Source organism: Hibiscus syriacus, unplaced genomic scaffold (assembly GCF_006381635.1).
Source record: "Hibiscus syriacus cultivar Baekdansim isolate YM2019G1 unplaced genomic scaffold, ASM638163v2 tig00110319_pilon, whole genome shotgun sequence".
NCBI classification, from domain to species: domain Eukaryota; kingdom Viridiplantae; phylum Streptophyta; class Magnoliopsida; order Malvales; family Malvaceae; genus Hibiscus; species Hibiscus syriacus.
Window position 1 is genome coordinate 862,487 of NW_024062678.1, and position 10,462 is coordinate 872,948.

Genomic DNA, 10,462 nt, shown 5'->3' on the forward strand with positions numbered 1-10,462 from the left:
CCATTCAAATTTATTAGTAACCAATGAAAATCCTAACAATTTTTTTCTTCTTTTATTTGATTTTTGTTTTCCACTTCTTATTATTTTTCTTTCTATTATTTTTTTATAAATTAAAACGATAATTTTCTATTAAATTAAGGGGTAAAATGCACAAATGGTCCCTGACTATAATGTATTGTATGGTTGAATCCCATGACAATTGAAAGTTACAAAATATCCTCCGACTATACGGTGTTGCTTTGTTGAGTCTCTCAACCATTAAAACTTACAAATACTCATCCGACTATTCATATAATCCAAATTCGTATTTTTCCATTAAAAATTTAACACCAATCTAAGCTGAGAGTTAACATGTTTACTGAATATGATAAAATCTGATATAAAAATATCAAACGATAATATAGTTAAAATGGTTATGGATCAAATTTTATTATATTTCAGCCAGCAGGTTAACACTTAGTTCAGACAACTGTCAATTTTTTAACAGAAAATGATGATTTTGGAACATAAATAATCGGGTGATCGTTTTGTAACTTTTAATAATCGAAGACTCAACAATGTAACACCCTATAGTCAAAAGATTATTTTGTAACTTTCAATAGTTAGAGAACACAATAAAATAATTCTTTACAATTGAAGGATCATTTGTATACTTTACTTTAAATTAAATTTGAGATTAATTTTTATCTTAAATTTCAAGATAAATACAACATAACTAAACACGAGACAAAGTGAGATTGGATGAAAGCATTCACCTTTCGAGTTTGAACAACTAAAGAATCAATGAAGAATTCAAAAATATTTTTTTAGAATGGACATATATGTATTAATAATAGAAACATTTTATATGGGATAGGCACAAATAAAATTTTCAGAGTTGGCACCATCAATAAAATTTTCAGATTGAACACCATCAATAAAATTTTCAGAGTGGGCACCATCAATAAAATAAACAGCTAATATAAATAAATTAGAATTTCATGCGCGCACATACTCACCTTTAAGTACACGTATATCTGCCATTGTAAAAAAACGATCCATTCCATGTTATATTTATCTTTCTTTTTGATCTAATTTACTTAAGATGATTTTCTCAATCTAATATTTTTAATATAGAGAATTGTACATGAATTAATTGATTTTAGTAGTTAAAAGATTTATTATTATCCCTTGTCCCGAATTTAAAAGCCGTGTAAAAGATATGAACGCATACTAAAGGTACGAGCTTTCATTATCAAAATGTTGAAATACTTTAAATAGATACTACTTTATATTAACCTAGATTTATATTAAAAGTAAAAAAACAAAAAGAACTGAATCGCCTAATGTTGCTGGAGGGAGATGAGACAAATTGTTGATAAATTGGAAACGTAAAAAATTATTCCGTAACGATAGAAATTTTCTTTTTCGAAAACAAGTTAGCATCCGGAACATAGCATATACAAATATGGTTTCAACATTTATGACGCCTCAGGTGACAAAAAAAAAATAGACCACAGTTTAAACTCCAGACACAGACGGTGGGCTGTTCCAACTCAAAAAACATAGCCGTATCCAACCACAGTGATAAGCTGCCAGCGTCACCTCTGCTTCCAATCAGCCACCTGACATACAAAAACTGTTAAAATACTCTACGACCCTTTCAAGCTTTTCCCTGTAAACTTTGGAAAGGAACATCTGTAATAATTATTTTTCTTCATCCTCCCACTATCTAAACTAGTTTAAAAGCTTCTTCACGTTTCGTTATCCGAACAACGGAGTTGACTACTCTGAGCATACTCTGGCTCGTTGCCTCTTCAGCTCTTCAGACACCACAACGGATGATGACACGTCTCTTTCTGCTAAACATCTTTTGTATGGCACAAACCCCTTACTACATTTTTGGGGCGAGGGACGAGGATGTTGGCTTTTGGAATCAACGGAATTTGAATCCTTCCTATTTACCGGTTCACTAACCGAACCAGTATTTGAACCACTACGGGATCTGTTATTTAGAATGCCCATCTCTCCTGTCCTCTCTTCAACACCAGGATCTGTGTGAGTTTGATTAAATGAAGTAATGTACCCTAAGGGTAGACCTTGATAAAAAGCCCACGACAGAAGAGGAGTGTCATTGGTAGATTCTACAGAGTCATTTTTATCTGGGCAGAATTCCATGTAAGGAGATATATTAGCTCTGGAAGGTACAGCACTCCAGTTATCAATAACTGTACCTAGTGACAAGCATGTGTCTAAGCATGTCGACGGTAATGCCTGAACAAGCATCTTACTGACAGCATTAATATCCTCTTGAGCAGTCTTAGATGTTTGTGACTCAAATTTTTTTGCACCTATGGAAGGTTTAGGGGAATCTTTCAGTTTCACCTCAACTGTTTTCCCGAAAAGCTTAATACTAGTGGACGGAGCAACTGGTGCTGCATCGTCACCTTTAGCACATGCAAAGTCCTTGAAATCTTCATTGAGGTTCTGGATATTACATGAAAGAAAAATATATTAGTCATAAAGGTTGACAAAAGTTCTTTACAAAACAAAGGTAGAGATTTATCGTATAATTTTACCATGGACAAAATGTTTTCCACAACTGAATGACCAAATACTTTCCCAGACGACAAATAAGCTTTCTCTTCCTGCCTAGATAAGTTAGAGGTTGCATGGTCAGTTTCCTTTTCAATAGGGGATGTATTGATCGACTGCAGATTAGTAGTACAAGAAGTTGGGGAAGAACATCCCTTTTGTTGCTCCAAGGCAGAAGATCCCATTGCATCGGATAAAACTGACGTGGGTGATTTGTTATCTTGTTCTCTGAAAAAACGGTTGGCGGTTGACAATCTCTCTGGTTGAGCTGATGGTGCTTTTCCTTTAATCAAATTGACAGATTTCCGGGGATATGGATGTACTGGCTTTCTTTTTGGACGAGGAGGCGGTATCTCAATTGGTTTAATGGAACCCTCAAAGCCACCATTTGAATCTCGGATAACCTAAAACCACAATTAAAATCACGCATATCAGGAACAAACTCAGAAGAAAAACCTGCCTAAGAGTGTCTACATATTGCACGGTAATAGAATATGCAATACATTTTTATTAATCAAGGAATTCTTGGTAATAAGACATTTTCTTAATCAAGGAATTCTTGGCAGTAATATATTTTCTTAATCAAGGAACTCTTGTAACGAAACTAGAAGCAATTAACCTTAGAGAAAAATTTTTGAGCATGGCTTCGAATTTGAACTGCAGATTTGGTGCCTATATGTTCTGCATGAAAACAAGAGTAACTTAACCAGTTCTAACCATAGTTGTGGCAAAAAGAAGTAAATTACTTCACCCCCATCGTGCACTTACCTTCTATTTGGCACCAGCCACGACCATACAACCTTAAAGCTTCAAGAAACTTCTGATGCTCTTCCTCAGTCCATTTCTCCCTCTGTTTGGTTATAGTGTAGGGTTTCCTAGCCTATGTTAAAGGGAAAGAAATAAATTCGAGCATATCCATGAAAAGATTAACAATAACATGTCGAGACCTATCTTGAAAGGAAAGTATAATTAGAAGGCAACATGAAGAAAGGAACCTTGGGTGCATGGTCATCATTAAATGTGTATAACTTCTGCAACTGGTTCAATGTCTCAGATTGGGAGCTACCATTGGAACAACATACACCAGATTTTCGAGCATTGGGCGATGCCACATCTTCAATTTGGTCCTGCATCAGAATTTCCAATATCTATTAAACAACAAGAGAACAGTATTCATGACACTAGTCTCAATGCCACGCTTCCAAACAATAACTGTTTATGCTAAAATCTATGATAATTCACATTGAACCATATTCACCTCCACATAAATAGATTTATGCATAAGAAGCAAGCACACAACTTGGAAGAACAAGAACAGCATGTGATTCCAAAAATTACAACAATCCATAAAACATGGAGCATTTCTGAAGTTAAGATATCCTATCACCCAAACAGAGCGTTTGGCTCAAAGAAATGTATTTGAAATCAATTCCCGATATATATATTTTAGGAAAAGCTTTAATGGACAAATCTGCTTAATCCGAAACCAAAAATCTTATTGAAATTAAAAAATATATAGAATCCATAACACCAACACTGCCCAAGTATAAGCCGCTTGAACAGCACGACAGATTGCTATGTACCTGAGTAGCCATCACCAGAAACAGATTTTTGCTTCAAATCTTTCGGAGTCAATACTAGAATAACTGCTGCAACTCCCGAGGGAACCAAAACCACTCTTCAGAACATCTAATCAGTCCATAAAGAAGAATAACAATCATTAATTAGTCATAGTTATAAACAAACTAATTCAACCTCAAAACAAAACACACAAACACAACTTCTTTCCTCGTCAATGAACAGTAATTCACAAACCACAAATATCATGAAAATATCAAGGCAACCGAAGCATTGTCCGCAAAAGAAAACAGATCAGGCACGTACTTACCGGAGCAAAGGAGAAATCTCGAAAACTGGATAGTCCAGATAAATTGCTTGAAGTGGAAAAAGAGCAGAAGAAGAAGAAGAAGAAGAAGCTAAATGGGAAAACAAGGTTTTTTCTAAAGTTATCGGTTTGGTTTGTGTATAAAAGCAGGGAAGGGAGCCACGTCAGATTCAATTTCCGAATTTTTCAATTTCCATGGAAAAATCGAGAAGTGGGGTCTGGAAGCTTGTGGCTGAGAACGCTCGGGCTCCTGGACACGCGGCATTTCTGGTTGAACTTTGTTTCTTTCTTTTGTTAATAAAAAAATGTGGGTTTATTTTGTGGAAGATATTGAACTATGGGTGAATGGATAATTGATAAATGTAGGGCGTTTTTTCAGATATTTTATGATTTTTAATCTCACGCGCGGGGTTCCTCACTGTCCGCCTCTTTTTGTTTATCTCAACATCCGTCCCACTAGTGAAAGCGCGTGGTTTGCAGCCGCTGGGGGAAAATATCGAAGGGGAGAGAGGGGGAGAGACAAAGATGGTGCTTGCTTGTGACATAAAAGGAAGGTGGGTCCACCAAACCTCCTCTGCGCTTTTCTGCCACATCAGCCCCTTCTTTACCCTAAGCCACGCGTACCAACCACAACCAATACCGCCCATGTAAATTTTGTATAGATTGTTTATTTGTTTATTTTGGTCTCTTTCCGGTTTCTAGACTACTTGATTGTTCAAAATTTTGGGAGTGTAAATGAGTCGAGCTTAATTCGATTCGAAAATTTTGAAATGTAGTTTGATTTGATTAGAAAATTCGTGAGCTTAAAATTTTGAAGTTTAACTCGAATTCAAAATTTTGAACTAAAGCTCGTGAGCAGTTCGAAAATACTCGAAATGAAAAAAAATTCTTAAACTTAACTCGATTAAAGTCTCAAACTCAAACTCTATTGAAGTCTTAAACTCAAACTCCATTGAAGTCTCAAACTCGAACTCGAACCTTAAATACATGAAAATCTTATTGTATTTAAAAAAATCAATACATAAATATTAATATTATTAATAATTTATTTTTTTAAAAAAATAAAATCTTAATATATTATATCTTCGAGCTGCTCACGAGCTTTTCGAGTCTAATATCAAGTAGCTCATTTCGGCTCGTTAAGAACTCGAGTCGAGCTTGAGCTCAAGTCAAATCCATTCGATCCGAGTATTTATCGAGTCGATCTTGAATAGCTCGCGATCTGTCTCGTCTCATTTACAGCACTAGTTTAAATATATATAACATCATGTTATATATTGTAAAATTAATTATATAGATTTATAGTTGTTTGATGAGTGAAAATAGATGAATGAGATTAACAGTAGATATAAGAAGATATTCACCGGAAAAATAAATAAAGAGTTAATCTCAGTCATCTATTTTTACTCATCTAATAGTTCTAAAACTGTATAAAAATAAAGAGTTTTACATTGTGTAAATGAATCTTATAACACACACAGAGAGGTAAATTCAAATCAAAGAAAAATGTTTTAAATTAAATCAATTTAAATTTAATATATATATATATATATATATATATATATAAATTAAAGATAATATATTTTTTTTTTAAATTAAGAAAAAAAACAAAATTTAATATGACGAACTAGATTTGATAAATAATTTTTATAATATTTCTTAGTTATTGATTATGACACCACAGACATAACTTCTTAAATTCAAAACCTTAAAGAAGAATAACATTTTATTTAACTATTAAGATCAATCAATGAATTCATATATACTTATACCTTTTATAATTTCATAGAACTTTTATAATTTTATAGATTTATGAAAAGACTAGTATATATCTACTGTTAAAAATTATTATAATTTTTTTTATCGAAAGAGTTCAATTTATTTATAAAATTGATAGTAGTATCCCAATGAATATATACACCAATTTGTTAATCAAATTTTTGAATATTTAAATTATAAAAATTTAACTCAAGTACTCAATTAGAATTTAAAAAATAAAATAATATTTGAATAAATTGATTTGGTTAACCTAAACTTTTAATTATTTTAGGATGACATTTTGAGTACTTGAATAAAAAATAATTATAAGGCTAGTATTGAAATTGATATAAAATAAAATAAAAATTTGAGGCTTTATTTGTTATTATTGGCATTGAATAAGGCTTTTATTATTGTTTGTAAATATATGAGTAGTAATCGACGATTCCAGAGAATAATAGACACGTGGTTCCGAATACTCCTTACGTGGATGCAATCGCGGATATGATTGGCTTGAATGGCCAATCCTTTTATATTAAAAAAATAAAAAAGATAAATTATATGTTTAGTATTTAAATTATTATTTAAATTTTATGTTAATACTCAAAGTTTTTTTTAAAAAAAATCATATTTAACAGTTTAATTTTTAATTTGATATTTTATCGTTAAAAATTTAATGGTGATATTGACTTGTCATCGTAAGGTAATTTCACATTATCATTAAAAAATTAAAAATATCACATTAATAATTATGTTAATATTTTAACGATGAATTATAAAATAAAATTTTAAACTAAATATTAAATATGATTTTGAGAAAAATAAAATTTGAATAATAGAACATGACTAAATTAATAGTTTAAATGTGTAAGTTAGCCAAAATAAATAAATTTAGGTTACTAATTAATTAAATATTAAAACCAAATAAATAAATTAATAAGCAGAGAAAATGGAGAGCCACAAGCTGGAGAGAGAGGTTGTTGACACTGTTAGATCAAATAAACAAGGACACTGATGTTATCCGCCGCGAGGTTCCCTCTGTCTTCATTATACAAATCATAAATATCGGCTGAAACAGCGATGGTAAAAGCTGTATAAAAATATTTTCTATAAATTTTAAATTTAATTTTATCTAAAAGAGATAAAATTTTAGAAGAATAAAAAGGAGTACTTTCAATAGATTTAGAACTCATGATTTACATAAATACGAGAGAATAAGAATGAACAGTTTAAACAATTGGTTAAAATATTTGTTTGTTTAAAAGATATTAAACAAATTTTATTATTATTTTTGAATTATTTGAGGTAATTATAAAATAATATTAATTTAGATTTTTTTCTTAATATCTAACAATATACCTTATAAATATAACTACTCAAATCTAATATTTTTATAAAAATTAATATTTTATTTAATTATTTAGAACGCCTGAAAATTGCAATTGGATGGGGAGTAGATGGAAGATAAGATATGATGTGTGCATTCATTGATATTCACATGGCAGCACAGGCATGGGTTACCCATTAGAAAAGGAGAGGGAAATTTGAGAGCCGTGAATTTGATACGTTGAAGATCCGAGGCAGAAATGGTGGGAGAATTGGGCAGTGAGCGTAGGCCTCTAATTCCCCCTCCCCCCCTTCTCTCTTCGCCCATAGTCCTTCACATTCCTTGCCTTGCTTCTACAGTTCTACTTCACTTTTCTACTTTCTGCTTACTTCCCTCACGCTCCCCCATTCTCATAAATTAATACCCCTGTTATTAGGGTTAGTTGTATCATATATCTTAAAATTATAGTTCTCATTTTAAATCGATCCTTAAAATTTTAAATATTTCAATTTCATCCTTAAACTATGAATTTCATTCTAAATTAGTTCTTATATTTTTTAGCATTATAATTTTATTCCTAAACTATGATCCTCTTTCTAAATTGATCTCCAAATTTTTGAATATTCCAATTTTATTCCCATATTCATCCAAATATGTAATTAGTTCCAACCATAGTTTAACCTAATATTTTTTTAAACATATAATAATACAACTTGGCCTAATGAGTTTGTTAACAAGGGATTCGATTAGTATATACATATAGTTGGGATGAAATTATAATGTTCAAAAAGTTTGGGGTCCAATTTAGAATGCAAGTCATAGTTTGGGGATGAAATTGAAATGTTTAAAACTTTAGGGACTAATCTAGAATGATAGTCATAGCTTAATGATGAAATTAAAATATTTAAAATTTAGGGATTAATTTAAAATGTGAATCATACTTTGAGGACATGTGATGTAATTAACTCTTTATTATTGTGTGATTTTTTTTATAGCTATCAAATTTGACATACTTGCATCACAAATACTATGTCTAAAAAGCACACCAAAGTTACCTAAATACACCAAATGGTCTAATATAATGGAAATGATAATTTTAAACATATTCAAACATATTAGACATAAAACCAACACAAGTATCATCAAACAACCATATTTACAAAATTTTAACCTTAATATTAACAAGTTTACTAATACTAACAAATAATAGTAATCATGTCTTTTATATCCAAAACCAACATAATAGTCCCCTTCACCATTTTAAGTCAAAAAATTATTTATTATTTGGCTTTCGAATATTATCTTCTGTTGGACCACTACACCTCCACCTCTCATGTCGCAAATCAAGTTTTATCTACAAAATTCAAGTTAATACGAGTGTGAACTTCACAATCTCATTGAATACTTAGGAGAAATCCGATATAAACACAATACACAAGATTAAGTAAAAGTGTATCATGTTCTAACATAATTCATATTATATAATCTAATATTTCACAGTCATCAATATCGTGACATATTATGTCACTTTTCACATTTATCAGTATCATAACAATATAGATTGATATTTGATCACATGTATATATATTAAATATACCTTTTTACTAGCATGTCATACATATCACAATTGATTGTGAAGAGCTTATGCTCAACACCCTTACAACAAACTAACATAGATGATTGTAGCACACTATATCTCATTGAACAGAGCCTTAGTTCTAACATTCCCTTATAACTCCAGTAGTTAAAGACCATTCATGTTATGAGGCTTAAAAACCTCAACATTTAAATGACATCTGATAATCTTATGATATATAAACTATGTCTAAGATTTATATGATGATACAAAACTAACATATTCATGTTACACGTTATATATTCGCTGATTTTTAGTGCTCATTTCACATTGTAACCCCCTCAAACCGATGCGGGTAACCCGATCCGATCTGGAGTGTCACATTAGGGCCACCGGAGCGACTCACTGTAAAAATAACAAAAAATTTAAAACTTTTCTTAAAACATGTAACGTATAAAATCATTTATTAGTATTCAGAAATAAAACAGATTTTCAGACTCGTATATAAAACAAAATACAATTACATGCTCCCTAATCACATGTATCATACTCTGAAAACGCCGGAAGAACTCCCTTACTGATGTCGATAGCTGCACTGGTACAATTCTTTTAACCTGCAATGTTGAGTAATAGAGTGAGCTTCGGAAAGCTCAGTAATACAGAACTACTAGATGATGCTACATGACATGTAGATAAATGGAAAGCCATATAATTTCCTTATTGAATCATACATATACAAGTTTGCGGAATAATTTGGGGTTCCCTTAGAAGTTCATCGAGTAGAAGCCATGAATCTCAGTTCATAAGAAACCTTTCACAGTATGACATTTTCAGGAGATCGAATAGGATGTCTAGTGTGTTCCAACAGTATAATAAAATCATAATAGGTACACTTATCAAATGATAGTTCAGTAAATCTCATAAAATCATAATGAAATTTAACTTTTGAAACTTGTAGTTTAAACCATTCTCTTGTACACCATCCGCAGTTCCTAGAACTGTGTCCATAGGGCTTACCTTAAGCACACAGCGAAAAGGAATCCAACCTAAGGATAGGATTTAGGGCCTGTATCCTTAAGTCTGTAAGTCCATAGGGCTTACCCTAAGCACACAACAAAAGGGAGCCAACCTAATGGAACATCTTAGGGCCCGTGAGCCTACCCAAGAGTCACATTAGGTCCGTCAAAGTTTTCCAACTTGATCAGAGCTGTACTTTATAAATCCGTATCAAAAATACAATTGCACCGTGGCATAAATTCCATAAATTCATATACATGGTAATCAAATACCAGTTCAAACCAAAAATCAGAAAGTCGTCTTAATCCATAAAACATCACAATAA

General features: G+C 31.5%; 1 protein-coding gene across 3 annotated transcripts; it reads right to left on the reverse strand.

The window, feature by feature from the left end:
• Positions 1-1,648: 1,648 nt before the first annotated feature.
• Positions 1,649-4,291, reverse strand: LOC120117292 (protein REVEILLE 7-like). Of its 3 annotated transcripts, XM_039137583.1 has the most exons (7): positions 4,158-4,275; positions 3,570-3,722; positions 3,343-3,454; positions 3,194-3,255; positions 2,559-2,978; positions 2,342-2,466; positions 1,649-2,248 (listed from the first exon to the last, which is right to left on the reverse strand). In XM_039137583.1, the coding sequence occupies exons 1-7, from the start codon at positions 4,167-4,169 to the stop codon at positions 1,765-1,767; spliced, it is 1,368 nt and encodes a 455-aa protein (XP_038993514.1). In that variant the 5' UTR covers positions 4,170-4,275; the 3' UTR covers positions 1,649-1,764. The 3 variants fall into 3 exon arrangements, with proteins under 3 accessions (XP_038993514.1, XP_038993512.1, XP_038993511.1); XM_039137581.1 differs by having other exon boundaries at positions 1,649-2,466; positions 3,570-3,701; positions 4,158-4,291; XM_039137580.1 differs by having other exon boundaries at positions 1,649-2,466.
• Between the last annotated feature and the right edge of the window lie 6,171 nt (positions 4,292-10,462).

Bases quoted from the DNA above. Each gene is read 5' to 3' on its own strand.
- LOC120117292 (XM_039137580.1), bottom strand. The intron at 3,455-3,569 runs GTTCCTTTCTTC...CCTTTAACATAG, and splicing joins ATGATGACCATGCACCCAAG to GCTAGGAAACCCTACACTAT. The intron at 2,979-3,193 runs GTTAATTGCTTC...TTGTGGTTTTAG, and splicing joins CTCAAAAATTTTTCTCTAAG to GTTATCCGAGATTCAAATGG.